The sequence below is a fragment of the Ostrinia furnacalis genome, unplaced genomic scaffold, assembly GCF_004193835.3.
Source record: "Ostrinia furnacalis isolate ACB-3 unplaced genomic scaffold, ASM419383v2 OfSCF5026, whole genome shotgun sequence".
Lineage (NCBI taxonomy): Eukaryota > Metazoa > Arthropoda > Insecta > Lepidoptera > Crambidae > Ostrinia > Ostrinia furnacalis.
In genome coordinates, this window is record NW_021135265.1 from 38,517 (window position 1) to 55,780 (window position 17,264).

At 39.1% G+C, this 17,264-nt stretch overlaps 1 protein-coding gene across 1 annotated transcript; it reads right to left on the reverse strand.

The window, feature by feature from the left end:
- Positions 1-1,492: 1,492 nt before the first annotated feature.
- Positions 1,493-13,661, reverse strand: LOC114360432 (uncharacterized). The gene is made up of 2 exons (XM_028315144.1): positions 11,470-13,661; positions 1,493-1,506 (listed from the first exon to the last, which is right to left on the reverse strand). The coding sequence occupies exons 1-2, from the start codon at positions 13,418-13,420 to the stop codon at positions 1,493-1,495; spliced, it is 1,965 nt and encodes a 654-aa protein (XP_028170945.1). The 5' UTR covers positions 13,421-13,661.
- Positions 13,662-17,264: the final 3,603 nt, after the last annotated feature.

The window sequence follows — 17,264 nt, forward strand, 5'->3', positions numbered from 1 at the left end:
CACTTAAATCGAAATAATCCTCAACAGAATGTCCGCCATTTTAAAGCCGCCGGATTGCCAAAATGTCCGTCCACGTCAGCTCGCAACTTCATTTTCGACGACAAAATCTGGTACAATTCGCAATTTGCCGTAGTGCCTTAGTTTACGAGTGGCCGCCATTGAGTTACAGTAAAAGTGAACACAGTAGGTTTACTTGATGCTCATCATCATCATCATCATTTCAGCCACAGGACGTCCACTGCTGAACATAGGCTTCCCCCAATGACTTCCACATCGCACGGTTGTCCAGCGCCTTCCTACTTTTATCAGGTCGTCGGTTGATAAAAGTAGGAACTTGGCTCGCGCTTTCGAATAAATAATAAATAATATGACAGTATGTAATAATTTACTTGTAGAAAGTAAGTTAGTGTAGTAAGCAAAAATGTTTTAACGTCCATGATAACCTCAAGCTACGGTTTTATATTAGCAAAACAGGTCCATCTCTTTCTACATATTGTTTCTGACAATTAATCAGATCATTGGTTGTTTCAAAATCACAGTAAACACGGCGATGCGGCTTTTAATAAGACGTCCTGTGACATCTTATCTTTTTGCAAAAAAAAGTCGTAAGCCCGCTCGGCGGTACTGTGGAGTGACACCCACTGCTTCTACCCGACGATCAAACTGACTACAGTGTGAAGTAAGTATACCTACTACATACGTTTATATTATGACAGTAACGACCAATCGAGATTCGGTTACGGATGTGCTCTGCTTTTTAATTCCAAATGAAGTTTAAAACGCGCTCTTTGACTGATTTTATGGACGCAAAGTGGATTGCTGCCACGGCGAGAGGCGGTGGAGCGAGTTCGGTTCAAAATGGCTGCGGTTCGCAACTGCATTTTGCATGATTTTTGCCTTTTCTGTCGAGTGTTAAAGTTGTTTGTAGATTGGGAAACTTTACGAAATGAAAAAGGTAAGGTGCTGATTGTATTGGATCATGTTGTCTTTGAAATAAGCCACGAAAAGTCTTTAAAATTAAACCTTGACTATGAAATCCAGATTCAAAGGAAGTGTACAATACTTTACTAAACCATCATTAACTTACCTGCACTTTTTCGTGAAATAAATATTAGAACTTTTTTTTGTAATTACTCGTGCCGGTTATTTGAAACCTTTTTAAGTAGGAGTTAGATATCATTAAATATTATTATAATACATTATTTTGAACAAGTTTATAAATACGAACGACAATTCCTAGAAATATTTCAAAACCGATAGAGGTTTGGTTCATAAATTTTAAAATTTCCAAATAAGGGTATTACAATCGCTGTGTAATATCCGTCTTGACGCGATCAAAGCCTTTGAAGTCTGTTCAGCGACTTTAATATTTTCAATGTTGGGAGGGGTGAACGAAAAACATGGAAATATAAGTACAATGTGGATTGCTATCATGCATTCTTTTATATTTTGATCTTTTATTTTTGATTTAGAAGCCACGGGCAAAAGCTAGCTAGTAGTAGAAACCTAAGGAAGAAAATTTGGTTGATGGATTAAGATATTCAGAATTGTTATGCGGAATCTTCTATAAATTTTTCGTTGACCATGCTACCTTTACGAGGAAGTTTTAGGGTTATTGGGGGACCAAGTCTAATTTCGGAGCGATAGCTAGCTATCAATGTAATACTCATTTTGAAATGCTAGAATTACTAATGAGACAGATAGATTTAGTTATAATGACATTCAAATTGAATTCAAAATTTGCATCAGTTCTAGATATCATATTCTGGACTACCCATATCCATGTCTTTATTATTTCAAAAAAAACTAATTTCACTGATTCATTTTGTATTTTTCACTTTCTCGTCGTCGAAATTATTTTGTCACTATATTTTTACTACTTATTACTATTAGTCAAATTCTCCAAATACCACAGAATACTCAATATTTTACTTACAAATGTTGAGAAGTCTTACATAACATCGTGTAGATATTACCTGAACTCATGACAATTGAAAAGACTTCATAATGTTTGTATTCTGGAGAAAACTTTCAGTTGCTATTTGAAATAGTTGTCACGGTAATGTGGCTGAAAATATTCGGTGCCTCAAAGGCAACATTTTGGGATTATAAAGGAAATATTTTCGTTCAAAATAAGCCACAGTCAAGTCTGCAGCTTGGTTATTTATTCAGTTTTAGAAATTCCCGACTAAACGACTCGTACCGAAGATATTTGGGATGTATTTTCAAGACGAATTGGAGCACTGGAATTTTTAGGAATTGGAAAATGGATAGGTATTTTTCCCAAGTTCTAGGATTGTAGTGCAGTTGTTGTCTGAGGTTGAGTTGCACCATCAAACTTTAGCCGTATCTATAACGATAACCGGTAACAGTAGTTAACTTCTGCCGGGATAGGAAGCGCGTTGTGATATACTCTTATCGATCAAAATGTATGGGAAATATCGATAAAATGGCGTGATAACCGCTTATCGCGGCGTGCATTCTGGACCTGCTGATAATCAAGTTCATTTACTAACCGAAAATTCCCGTTCCGAAACGTTCACAAATCTTTACAGCGAGTCTAATTAAACTGCAAGAAATTCAAATCGTAGTTCTACAAAAACTTTATCAATTCTATTATGGGCTTCTTTTCATCAATTGAAAAAGCAACAAGCAGAAGTTTGCGCAACCTCAGTCTTCAACTTTTAACTAGATCATTTTCATTCAGGGCAGTTTTAAACTTATTTAATCTAAAGATGGGGCCTATTATGATAGTTTCTTGCATTCCATTATAAAACTCAAAGCTGGATAAGAAAGGACGGTGTGACAGTTCGCTGACCTAGTTTTCGCCAGCAGTATTATGGAACGACAAAGCAACTAGGAACCAGTCAAAGAAAAGAATAAGTCCAAAAATTCGTATTTTATTATTTGCTTTTACACAAAAATTTTTGACAGTAAGTTATGGTCAAGGTTTGATTTTTAGTAAGGATTGTGCCATGAGTACATAAAAAAGACAACCTAGACAAAAAATACAGAAGGATAAAGTCACGTCTATTTTCAGATTAACACAATTGATTAAATTCCCAACTGGGAACAATTACACAAAGTGATTTCTCAATTTGTGAGTAGCTCTCCGGGAATTCAAACTACGAATTTCATGTGTTTTATTTTCTGGAGTGAAATGAATTATTTTATAATTATTCTTAAAATTTTCATCAGTTCACATACTGGCAAGCGCAGGGTGGGACATCCAGCGCCTTCCTGCATGCATGATAGAGTCAGCTTCCAACCGGCTAATCTGCCTATGTTCAGCAGTGAACGTCTTATGACTCAAATGGTGATGATGATGACACATCGGTTTACTTTGTGTACTTCATGAAAAATCCAAAATGGCTACCTCGGATAAATTTATTCTGAAGCGCTGCATCAAAAAGACTAAAATTACAACTCCCAAGTAATTTCAATGGATTTCCTCGCTTCTTAGCGAATGGTTCAAAATGTAAATATTAATACAATAACAAAAGCCAATGTAATCTATTATTTCGGCGCCAAAACTCGACTGAACGCCGAGATACTTTTAATTTCATCAACTTGTGGAACCGACTGAATTATTTAGCGGGTCCTTAGTCGATCCAACTGTAATATCTGATGACACAGTCAAAATGTACAGTAGCATAACTTTATTTATGCAGAAGACCCACTGCGGGTGTCTATGGGCGACGGTAATCACTTACCATGAGGTGATCCGTCTGCTCGTTTGCCTCCTGTCACATAAAAAAAAAGATATAATGCTGATAGTTTGCTGTAATTAATTCCAATTCGGAAAATGGGATTTCAAGACACAAGTCACATAATACACAAATATTGACTGCATAAACTCACGGTGTTAATGACACAAATTGGGGTATGATTTATTTTTGTAAAAGAGCTGATTTTATCCTAATTTCGGGGGTAATCAACCTAAAAACCCAAAATTACATTAAATGTATGACGGATTATTAAATAAGATAGCGGATACTTTGAAGACTATCAATATTCATACATAATTTTAAGCATACAGAACAGAAAATAGAATCCTAAATTACTGAAATCATGGCCACAAATAAATAATTTGTACATACTTTACTAATCTAATTTTACTGTGGTAATACCAAATTCAAGAAAGGGATGCCTTTGAATATTTATCTCGAGAGGAAAGTACGCTCGCAAATATTTGAGTTAATTTATGAAATATCTAAGCCGATGTGAACCACATTAACTGGGGATCTTCTTACGTTTAACATCACAAATAAGAGTATAGTGGTAGCGTCTCCTCAGTCATCGTATCATTGTCATGCATCACGACTCTCGAAGGCTGGGCTGCACCATTTTATTTCAACTTTAACAAACGTCAAACATCTATCAAACTCCATACAAAAAACACCGCGGTGTTTTTTGTATGGTGCAACTCAGCCTTACTCAACGTTCATTCATTTCATTTTCTTTCTTATTAAATTCTCATATATTTGTCCTCAGAGAAGTTAACTTCCAACTGCAATAATTGACGTTCGATGCTAGAACCACCAGGTTGGGAACAATCATTCGACGTGCAGTCGACAGAACTTTAGATTACCTGAAGGCCTAAGATGCGCGCCGTGATAACTTTTATCGACGTCAATTCGGGCAAAATCGATAAAATGGCGTGATAACCGCCTATCACGGCGCGCATCTTAGGCCTACTGGTAAGTATATTTTTGATCTAATTCCGCATCCTATACAATTACATAGGATTAGGATTTTCCAGTGTGTATACCTAGCCTTAGTGCGATCGTGAATATCTCAAGTCCGACTCATTATTTTCGAGACAGTCAAAAACTAAAGAGGCTACAAAATATATTTTTTTGGCAAAGCAAAACGCCCACTCATCTAATTATGGCTATTGTACAGTCAACCTTAGACTATCTAAATTATTTCAAAGTAAAAATCTTTTACAGACTAGATAGAGTTCACAGAGCTAAACTTGACGTTTCTTGTACTAGAAGTGAGTACATCAACCCCTCTGCACATAGCTCTATTATAACCCTAAATACCCTCTGAATTAGGTTACAAAACAAATTATTCCATTTGAAGGCTTCTCGGGAAACTGATATTGCAGATTCCACACTTAATTAAAGTCGTTTATGTTAAATTGAACAAACATTTCGAGTTTAAAGACGCCTGGAAGTCTAACAAAATTGTTATGAATTCCTAGTTGGAGCTTAAAATGTGGGTCTTAAATGAATTTTTCACTTTCAGATAAAATATTATTGGTATGAATTCATTTATAGTCCGCCGTGTGGGGACGGCCATAAAGAATACTCTTCCCCACCGCCAACAGGAGGCGTGTCGTAAGAGGCGACAAAATCCCTGCAGCACCGGACGGGCAGCAGCGTCTGCGTGCGAAACCTTATAAAAAAACTGCGATCGCCAACCCGCCTGCCAAGCGTGGCGATTAAGGCAAATCCCCCCCATGGAGAGAAATCCTTGGGGGAGGCCTTTGTCCAGCAGTGGACGTCTTTCGGCTGAAACGACGAATTCATTTAAAATACAAATTAATTACCTAGCTCTAAACTAAACGCTGCATATTATTATGTCGTGTGCCGATCGTTAGATTGGCCACATCGTGATGTGCCCGGGCATATCGTGATACGCCGGCACTTCATGATCTGCCCTTCTAACACCATAATATCATTGAACGCTTACTATTAACGTTTAACGATATTATTATTTGGGCATATCGTTTTTATACTCATCGATTTTATTTGTGCTTTATTGGAGATTGAAGATCAAGAGACTAGTATCACAGAAATATTAACTCTTCTATTGGCAAACATAGAGCAAAATTAAATACTTTTATGGAGATGACTTGAAAGTCTTGGTGAACCAAATATTTTTAATGAGGCGTCAAATGTGGCTGGGTCAAATAGCTCTAATTTCTTTTGTCAAACAATATAGGCCTTTATTTCTACAAAAGGCTTATCATTATTAAAAGGCAAGTAAGTATTTGTCTAATGTTTCGTATAAAGGAACACATTTACATTTCACCGCAGTATCACTTTGTTCTGCTGTTCAAGAAGTGTTTTAAATTATTCAAGATGAAAATATGAAAATTTTGCTTCGAGCATAGTGATTTAACATTCAGTAATTGATTAGATGTAGTGAGTTAGGTAGAGACGTGCCAGTTCTGCCATCAACTAAAAATAATGACTTGATAAATTTTAATAAAAAAATATAATACTTACTCGTATGTAGTTCTAGATTTAAGATGTTGTTCAAACGATCTTAAATTTTTAAGTAGCTACTATTAGAGGCCGGTAGATCTATTCTCAGAAATAAAACACTGGATAGGTATTTAACTTTCACATTCATATTGCCTCATTTTAAAATACACTTGACACAAAAGCGCGCGGAGTCCCCGCGCGCGTCCCTCTATCTATCCTGACGTTTGTAGTGTGACTATGAAATGTCAATGTCAATGTCACTATGAAAGCAGCTCATTGGTTAATAACGATACCGTTATTTTAACGTTTTAGAAAGCTGTATGTAGCCATCGTTTTGTTAACTAAAACTCAAGGATTAGTAGGTAATAGGTACCGAAGTACACAGAACCAGTCGCCCGAAGTGGATTGCACTCGGCCGCCATTTGCATAACGGGCCGCATCACAACGCTGTTTGGACTGGCTCAAAGCAAATGTTTGGCAGTTTGCCGCTTGCGATGTCGTTGGGTCGCCATCATGAATTGTCTTTGCATGTTTGATGGCGCATTTGAAACAGATAGTTCGTGTTTATCTGTTGAGCTTCATCGACACTACTTGTAATACCTGGTAAGGCTACCCTCTAACCTTTCGTTTTAGCCGAATGACGTCCACTGCTGGACAAAGGCCTCCATTGGCACAACCCTCAATTTCAATGGTGGACATTATTTACAAACAAAATGTCAATGAACGACAACGACATTTTGAATGGATGTCAGTCCAAGTTCATTCGAGTGCTAACATAAATCACAATCACAATGAAACTAATCTTTGTTTGTACGAGACGATAAATTCGAATGAAAGATGTTGGGTCAAATTCTGGAACTGATCGAAAGTATTCCGTTTAGTACCTGTGTTTAAAGATAAATTATTTTTAAGGGAAAGTCTCTCGTGGAAGTCATTATTATCTGTTTTGAATTCTTGTAATCAATAATTTTAGATCTACACATATCTTAAAAAATTATCTTTTGAGATAATTAATACCAATACTTCTCTGTGTATGTATCTAACCAGAAATAATGTAGGTACTCAACTGAAATATCATTTAGTCTAGCAGTGTTTTTCAACGTGTGGATCGTGACCCTTGGGGGGTCGCGAAGCCTCTATAGGGGGTTGCGAGAGGTCGTAAAAACTACCTCAGTAAAAAAACAACAAAGTTATAAAGATTGGTTTATTAAGATAATAAAGTAAAATAAAGATAATTGAAACATAATATTTTTTTTCCAGTAACTAATTTCTCCCATCGTGAATTATTCATTTCAATGTTTTCAGTGTGCGGTTCTGCAAACGACAAACGTCCGTCTCAAAACATTTGATTCCAAAGAGCTCTAAGAAGTCGTCTGTCAATAGTGTTCGAAATAGAGCGCTACCAGAATAGTTCTCCGACAGGAACAAACGTACAAACTGATCCAACTTAGCGATGCACTAATTCCGAGCGAACTCTATTGATTTATAGATCGTACACTGCACTGGCTTTTGTGCCAGATGGGGTAGAGACGTCTTTATGGAGGTTCGACTTCTATTGGGTAAACATTCACTTCGTTCGTTTCAGCCGAAAGACGTCCACTACTGGATAAAGGCCTACCCCAAGGTTTTCCGCAAAGACCGGTCCTGCACCCCGCAATCAGGCATCTCCCGCGACCTTCACCTCATATTCACTTAAACTTTCACTTAGGACCCATATTATATGCTTAGCTTCAGTTTATTTTATGTAACTCTACTATATAAAATAAACTTAAAAGCAGTTGGAGCTGCATTCATGCAGCTGTTTACACAAACTAACACCTAACACTGCAAAATTATACGTTCAAAAACTAACATAACTCAGCCAAAGCGAAGCAGTAATACATTTTCCACTATGATGAAATATTACAACATAAAATACGCAGTTTAGCTAACTATAATGAGCTGGTCCAGGGGAGGGCATTAATAGGCTATTCATTATATTATCATGTGAAAGTTTTTACACAAAGTAGGGAGGTTACAGTGGTTTCTATGAAACAAAGGTATTTAATACTACCCGTTCGCGCTAAGTTTGCCGGTCAGTGGAATGCGCGTCCTCTCCCCCAACCGCGATTAAACGCAATTAGTTTGTGATAAAACGCAATTAATGTGTCTTATTTTACGCAAATACAAATTTTTTATCAATAATAATAAATAAAACATATTTTAAATTTACTTTGTTATAGTTGTAGACGCTTCACTTTGAGTGACGTCATATCGCCAGTGGCGAACGGATAGTACCTTCTTGGTGCAACATAGCGTTTCATCATCCTCATTTCAGCCATAGGACGTCCACTGCTGACATTGAACATAGGCCTCCCCATTGACCGGTTAGTAGCGGCCTGCATCCAGCACCTTCCTGCTACTTTTATGAGAGCGTCGATTCACCTTTTATATATTTCTAGATAGCCGTCAGTTCTACTGGATGCACGTGGAGACCACCTTTATAAACCCACTCGATTTTCGTATAAAGGCCGCCTAAAACTCGTAAGATGTGCTAAGTACACAAATGGTCGCCTATAGGTAGGTATTTGTAACCTTTGCGACGTTCGCTAAGATCACATGAAGGTTTAGATCCTGCCATCTTCCTTCTGGCCGGAGGTGCCTCACAGATCTTAAGGCACCTTTGACTTGAGTTTCAAGCATTTCCTGACGCCAAAAAGGTATTTGTGTAATTGAAACGCAAGCATTTCATGACTTCGACCTACCTACATACTATGTATGTCAATAAGTTGTATGATCATATCGGTTACTGAACCTATCTCTATTATGCATATTAGTTTAGATAACATAAGTTTCGACCCAACAGAATCGCGATAAAATCAGCACTGAATTATCTTTGTGATGTATTTTTATTATCATTGTTTTATTATTAGGATTTAATATTAATAAAATAATGAGAGGTGATAAGTAAATTGATTTTGGCATTGCTGCATAATATATGGGAGAAGGGGTGGATGAAGGTTCTACAGTAACAAGTCATTTTTGTGGTTAAACTTTTAGAAGCAAAAATTAATCCCTGTTTCAGATGGTTGCGCCCTAGCGAACAATTTTTTTTAACTATTGGATAATTTCAGAAAAAACATTTATGCGTAGGGAGTAACTGTTATAACACTCTAAAGTAAAGGTACCTATTTTTAGGGGAGCCTTTTCTATTATCTCCGATCTATAAAGCTCTAAGCTTTCCTTATTAGCCGCCTATTTTAAATCCTTACAAAGCTCCAGGTCAAATACACTAACGACCAATTTCCTGCCGGCCAAGTCGCTTAACTTCCAATATCCTGTTCCTAACGCCCGTCTTTGTGGGGAAATAGTGTTAAGTAAGGCTTGAATGTATATAAGAAGTAATTGATTTTAAATAGAATAGTGATATAGTTAGTCTTGAAATGAGGACTTTAATTTTGTTTACAATGATGAGCTGAGCGCGTGTTTTGTACCGCGCGCCAAAAAAAATTTAAGCAGTTTTCAGGTCAAATTTCGGAAAAAAATACATTAAAACAAAATTTTAAAAAAGTAGCTCAGTTAGGGTCAAATGAGCGAACTTGTATTCTTAAAATGACCTTACCTATACACCCACGAAGTTTGTCTAACCTTCCGCCAAACACCCTGTATATCAAATGTACTGGAAATCATTTTTTCACTGTGCAACGTTAACGTACTTAGTTGCGGATCTAAAAAGGTTGCAGCAGTCTCTGAAAAAAAGTCCACATCGTGAATTTCGTATTGCCTCTTTGGTAGGTATACATTTACATTCAATGAGCGTCTTGTAACTTATTAATAGAATACCAAATATACATCCAATCAAGATTCCCAGTAATCCAGGCCGTGTTATCAACAAACTTCGTTCATTACTGCTCAGTAATAAATGCAGTAATAAAGTAATAACCGATACCACACGAGTTCTCTTACGTGATTGAGGTACGTGATCCGAGCAAACCAAGCTATACACAGTACATCTTTATGGCGTGGGAATAACAGCTATTTTCCGACAGAAATGTATAGTTTAATGTGCTGCTGATACTACGTGATATGACTGACGTGACTGGGTTTGTATATCACGCCTTTAATAACTTAAGTAAAGTTGAAGTTTTGGGTGTAATTAATAAAGTCTGATGGAGCCCTCGAGATTTATTATTATTCACGAAATCCGTCTGGTTTTTGGAAGTTTTTGAATGTGAAGATAAATGAATTTACCTACATTATGGGCCCGCGACTTCTTACGCGTGAAAATAGTATTTCGTTTCAGCCGAAAGACGTACGAAGATTTTCCACAAAGACCGGTCCTGCGCCGCCCGCATCCAGGCACCTCCCGCGACCTTCACCAGATCGGCGGTCCACCTAGTGGGAGGCTTGTCCACACAACATCTTCCGTCTCGTGGTCACCACTCGAGAACTTTTCTGCGTGAAAATTAGTTGGAATATTTTCCCTTTTTGCAACATTTTCTATTAATGCTCAGCTCCTATTGGTCATAGCATATGTAGCCTTTCTCCATAAATGGACAATCCAACACAAAAATCAAAATTTAATTCAATTAAAAAGACAAACGAACTCTTTAGCTTTATAATATTATAGTGTAAATAATATAGATTTTAAATGCTTATAGTTTTCCTATAGACATATAACAGCTGCGTATCGACTCCTACAATTTATATTAATAACGGCAGTTAGGCTAACGGAACAAGGGAATCCATTATGGAAAATATATCGAAATAATGGAAATAAATGGTTTTGTTACCCCTCACACAAAAACCATCAAACTTACTTTGATGAAATCAGGAGAAAATCCACCAACTATGTATTAGCAGGCCTGTTCATCTCCGCGAGTTTACATCGAAAACAAAACACGCACGATGGCCCACCTACAGGATACTATTCGACAAGGCCTCAAATACGAGCGAACATTGACTCACGTACGCGTATTCTTGTGTATGATGGAAGAAAATAAAGAAAATGGTGTACTAAATACTAAAAACACAAATAATAATAAAAACACAGAATGTACTTTTTTAAGTTGCCTCAAGACACTGAGAGGTAAATAAGTAGTTAATATTATTCATGATAATTCATGCTAAATCATGTATTTCCTCCGCCATTTTCCGCAGTTTGGCACCTCACGTCACATCATTTTATCGAAGTCAGCCCTATAGCTTCGGCGCAGTGCCGATCACTGACGTTTGTTAACAAAATGGTGCTTGACTCTTGAGACAGGNGTACAAGAAGTTTTGGTAAAGTATTCCTCGCAAGTCTCTTCATTTTTTGTAGACGTTCTTTCTTTTGGCAACGGAACGTCATCTTCTAGCTTCCTAAAACTTTTTAGAAGCTGATTATCCTCCACGCTACAATGCATCACATTTATTGTTTCAGAGGGCTTCGTGGGCGTGTGAACAACACCAGACAGAATCCACCCCAATGATGAACACTGAGCGAGTGGTGAACCAAGCGGTCCCTTCATGACTCCGTTCTGAATTACCCGGCTATATACTTCTGACCCTAACAACAAATCCACCCTGTTAGAAGTATAATAGCTCGGATCCGCGAGGACGATGTCCTCAAGCTCCTTCCACTCCTCCGCTGTTATCTTTTGGTTAGGCAAAAGCGAAGTGATGGAACCTAGTACATAAGCTTTCACCGTCATAATAATGTTTGGATCAACCCGTGATGATATTTTTATTTCCACCATAGATCTTGTCGTGAGCCCGTTCGTGCCACCTACTCCTACTATCTGCCCTCTAGCAGGTATCTTCTTCAAGCCCAATAACCGAACCGTTGCCTCGGTAATAAAAGAAGATTGGGACCCTTGATCCAGTAGAGCACGAATCGTGTAAGTCTGGCCGTTTTTAGATACAGTATCTACAAGTGCCGTCGCTAGCAAAACTTGGCTACAATCCACAGTGCTCCTTGTAGACGTGCAGGAAATGACAGCACCTACTTTCTTGGCATCAGCCGTAGTAACCTCCCCGTTTTGGGGTTCCTGAGCAGCAATCTTGTTCGTAGGATGCAGCAGAGTGTGGTGCTTCCTCTTACAGATGCGACACTTGTATTTACTGTGGCAGAATTTGGCAGAGTGATTGTTTCCGAGACAACAAAAGCAAACATTGTGAGATGCAACAAATTCGCGACGTAATTCCACTGACGTATCCCTAAACGCCTTACACGTGCTCAATTTGTGCTCCTTCTTACAAAAGGGACAGACTAACGTGGCAACGTGCATGGTTTTAATTTCACTAACAGGCAAGGTTTTATTAGGCATTGGTTTGGACTCTGAACTCAAAAATTCAAGGGCGCGGTAGCGAGTGTTAAGGAACCTTTCGAACCGATCGTAAGTAGGTAGCTCAGTAGTGCTAATATCCATGATGCTAAATTCCCACTGCCTTTTTGACTCAGGGTCCAACTTCAGCGTTATTATGTGGATTACCAGCACGTCCCAGGTACTCGTATCTATGCCAATATTAGACAGAGCGGACAAACAATCATTTGTGGTGTCCAACAGACCTTTCAAACCACTAGCCGACTCACAAGTTACATTTTTCTGGCTTAGCAGTCTCTTCAAAATATGATGACAGATGTATCGTTTGTTGTTGTACCTCTCATCTAATAAGCCCCAACAATACTCGTAATTACTGTCTGTAATCGGAATGTTGCATAAAAGTTGCTCGGCCTCACCCTGTAAGTATCCCTTTAAATAGAGCAATTTTTGAGCATTTCCTAGTGTCTTGTTCGAATGTATCAAAGACTGAAATAAGTCTCGGAAGGTGTTCCATTCCGAGTACTTTCCTGAGAAGATCGGAATATTTACTTTTGGCAGTTTTACATTAGGCGCCTGTAGAGTGGGCTGGTTAGAATCAGTGTTGGAAGAACTTGTGATTATAACGTATTCAGATAAACCCGCTTTTAATTTACATTTATAATCAATATAACAATCTTCTGTTTTGTCATAAGTGTCGTTTCGCATATAGGCCGACTCGGATAATAATTTAGGTTCCGTAGTGCGCAACAACTCCTTATGACCCAACAGAAATTCACTCCACAAACCTTCAAGTAGTTCCAACTTTCCTTCTAAATACTCCTTGGTCAAACGCTCATTCGGACTTTTTTGGAAATTCGTCTTAGCTTTTTTTATTCTTGACGCAAGGTCAAACTGACAATTCTCTAAACGTTCCATCATAAATGACAGTTAAACTGACATGTAAACAAACTTCCAAAAATAGTAAAAAATTCTAAGTTTTTGACAACTCTAACAGAAATCGGGCATAGGTTCCCCGTAGCAACCGCTTTTTCAAAACTATTCTAAGTCCTAAAATATTAATCTAAAATTATTCTAAGTCAATGTGAAATTTTCTAAGTTAAACTACCAGTGTAAATAAAGTCCAAAATCCTTCAATCTTCTTCTCAATAATAAAATGCCAAAGAGTACTCACAGTTGTATCCGTTTCACTCACACACTATCACAATAGACGGCGAACTCTTCATCAAACACGAACTCCTTCGGGCTCCGAACCCGAACTGCTTAGGGCTCCAGCACGAATCCCTTAGGGCTCCGATCGTGTCTCCATCAGATGGCGCCACCTCAGCGCAGCACCACCATCATCATCTCCTGATCTTCCTCAACCAGTTGGTTGCCCTGACAGCACCACAGCTGGTACTGTCAAACTGATGTCAGCAGCTCCTAGCTGACCCAGCTTCTTCACCTGTCCTGTTTGCGACAGCGATCCACTGTCCAGGACGTCACCCTCCTCCAAAAATGCACAAAGTGTGATCGCGGCACCTGCACCGTTACCAGTGCCCAATGGACATCAGCTTCCTGATGATATCCGACTCGACAGGACCATGAATAAACCACGGATACTCTCGGCGCACTTAAGGGACTCTTATCTAGGTATAAATAAGACGTCAATATTTAGGTGACAATTTATTGCTTGACACAGGTTGTCAATGGTTCACAATGGTTGTCAAAGGTTCTCAAATGTCAAAATACTCCAGGTATATAAAGCCAGGGAAAAAAATCTGGACACCGCGGTACAGCTTTACGCGTCTCAAAGTACAGTGACATCTCTCGGCAAATAATACAATCAAGTTTCATGGAAGGTTTATACACTTATTATTATTCTGTGGTATTAGGTCTAGCGCTTAAATCAGTACTAAGGTATGGAGTCAGCAAAACTTCAGATGTGTTTCAGATTTTTGTATGCTCTCGTCATAATTATGCCAATGTCACCCCTCCCCGCAGAATTGCTAAAATCAAGTGGCAGTGGGCGGGGCACATAGCTCGTAGAGACGATGGCCGTTGGGGCAGGAAAGTTCTCGAGTGGCGACCACGGGCTGGAAGACGTAGCGTGGGCAAGCCTCCTACTAGGTGGACCGACGATCTGGTAAAGGTCGCGGGAAGAGCCTGGATGCGGGCAGCGCAGGACCGTTCATTGTGGAAAACCTTGGGGGAGGCCTTTGTCCAGCATTTGGCTGAAACGAACGTCACCCCTCCCGTGCCGCTCACATACCTCAGGCACTGATTGAATTAAGTTCTAGATCTACAACATTTTTCATCTAGAATAGAATACCCTGCTTACTGCGACTTTGAAACTTGCCTAATCAAGTTTCTGATCAACCCTAGTTCGCCCAATATTTGCCAAATTACACAGAATATCTTAAACCCAATTTTGTTATTTGTTCAAGATTGGCTAGACGAATCTGGAAATCTAGACGCAGCGTAGGATTTTGCTTTTTGTTTTTTTGCGAACAGTTAGACATAGCGCTCTTTGCCAATATCTTGTAATACGAGTATGACTAGCCCCGAGGCAATAGTAAGTAGCAGGGATGTTATGGATATCCGTAACCGTAACTGAAACTTTCGGATACCCGAAATAAAAAAATATCCGTAACCGTAAGCATAACCGACTCAAAAGTTTCGGATAGTTTCGGATGTAGGCAGTGAAGCAAGTCCCTAAGCTGATTTAATTATTGCATTTTGAAGTACATGAGTTATTTCCCAAAGATAAAAGCTTTTTTGTGAGAGTAAAAGAAGGTGACAGATGCCAAAGAAATCTCTTCCATTCTATTCGTAAGGCATGAACTGTGTTGGACAACTTTTGCAATTTGCATTCTATAGCACAGATATCCGTAACCGTAACCGAAACCGGTATAATATTATTCCAATATCCGTAAACTACATATCCATAACATCCCTAGAGTACATAATATTTAGAGATGTAGGTACAACCAGTGTGCTTACCATGGGTTAACGTTAGGTGTGCTCGCTAGCGACTGCGTAAAAAAATGACATTAATTGTTTGACATATTGTGCAGCGCCCCTAGCGGCTACTTTCAAGAAACAAAATCATCATAGAGATTTTTGACGTACTCGCTAGCGAGCACACCTATCGTAAACTCATGGTAGGTACACACCGATCGAGCTAACTGCGCACCACACTGGAATGCGACTCCCTCGCACTCACCCGCACACCTCCCTGCGTTCGCCCCGTCCGTACCAGAGCCACAGAATAAGTAATAGTACAGGTACAGAAGGATTACTCCGCAAGACGATTTAAATAAATGCGAGTCTTGCTGCGACGCGATACAGTGGAATTCAGCTCGCACAACACTGCGTGCCTGCAATTTTATTTACCTACAAGTTTTATCTCTTTCTATCGCGTGCCTCTGAACCCTTCTTACGCTGTTAGGGTTGCTGTCTAGTGAAAAAAATAATTAATCTACATAAATGTCATGAGGTACGTACCTCATGACACGTATGTATGTAAGTACGCATTCATTATGGAAAACCTTGGGAGGGGCCTTGGTCCAGCAGTGGACGTCATTTGGCTGAGACGAACGAACGCATTCTGAGCAGTAGTCATGGTAGGTTAGGTTCCTATACTATCCTAAGAATTATTGATTACCTACATGGCCAACATACCTTTCAGCATCTTTGGGAAGCGAAAAAAAAGATAAATCCGGTAGATTTCTTTTCGAATTTAAACACCCGAACGCCGCACAATATTTCTTTCTCAGGGTGTACCAAGAAATAAATATTAAAAAAACCAAAGAAAATTAATAGTGGGAGGGGTGGAGTGGGGGGAGGGGGTTGGGGTGCTGAGTGATGATTGTGTAAAAGGTTGTTCATGGATGGAAAATGAATACAATTGATCATCTAAATACGAAAAGTGACCAGTCGTATAAAAACGTTTCATGGATTTGCGTTTTATTATCGAAAAACATTCGCTAAAACTAATTTTTCTTAACAAATAATAAATAAAATTCAAGTTTAAATGCACTTTATAACATAATTTCTAAATTGTCACTATTAATATTTTTTACTGAATAACCTGTAAAGTTAATTCTACAATTTCTGAAAAATCACCTAAAAGTAACCTTATTAGTGTAACCTAAAAGTAATTAGTGTAACCTAAAAGTAACCACAGCAGTTCAAAAGTAACCAAAAAGGTTACAAAAGTAACCTTCTGGCAACACTGCACTCGACTGTTATAATGCCCGCCGGCGGGGCGCTTCGCTGTAGGTAATTATCGGATGTACCGCGCGGATGAGCCAGGCCTGCCAGAGCGTCGATGTGACGTCACGGCTGCCAGGTGCGCAGTTGACTCAATCGGGTTGTATATTAATACCACGGATGTAATTTGTACAACCGAAACGTCAAGCTTTAAAACATGACTGAGTTAAGCGCTAGTAGGTTCGTTCGTTCGTTCGTTCGTTTCAGCCAAATGACGTCCACTGCTGGACAAAGGCCTCCTCCAAGGCTTTCCACAATGCACGGTCCTGCGCTGCCCGCATCCAGGCTCTTCCCGCGACCTTTACGAGATCGTCGGTCCACCTAGTAGGAGGCCTGCCCACGCTACGTCTTCCAGCCCGTGGTCGCCACTCGAGAACTTTTCTGCCCCAACGGCCATCGTCTCTACGAGCTATGTGCCCCGCCCACTGCCACTTGGTTTTAGCAATTCTGCGAGCTATGTCGGTCACTTTGGTTCTCCTGCGGATCTCCTCATTTCTGATTCGATCACGCA

What these genes read in the sequence shown, in the direction of transcription:
- LOC114360432 (XM_028315144.1), bottom strand. Translation starts at nt 13,420, where the DNA reads ATGATGGAACGTTTAGAGAATTGTCAGTTTGACCTTGCGTCAAGAATA.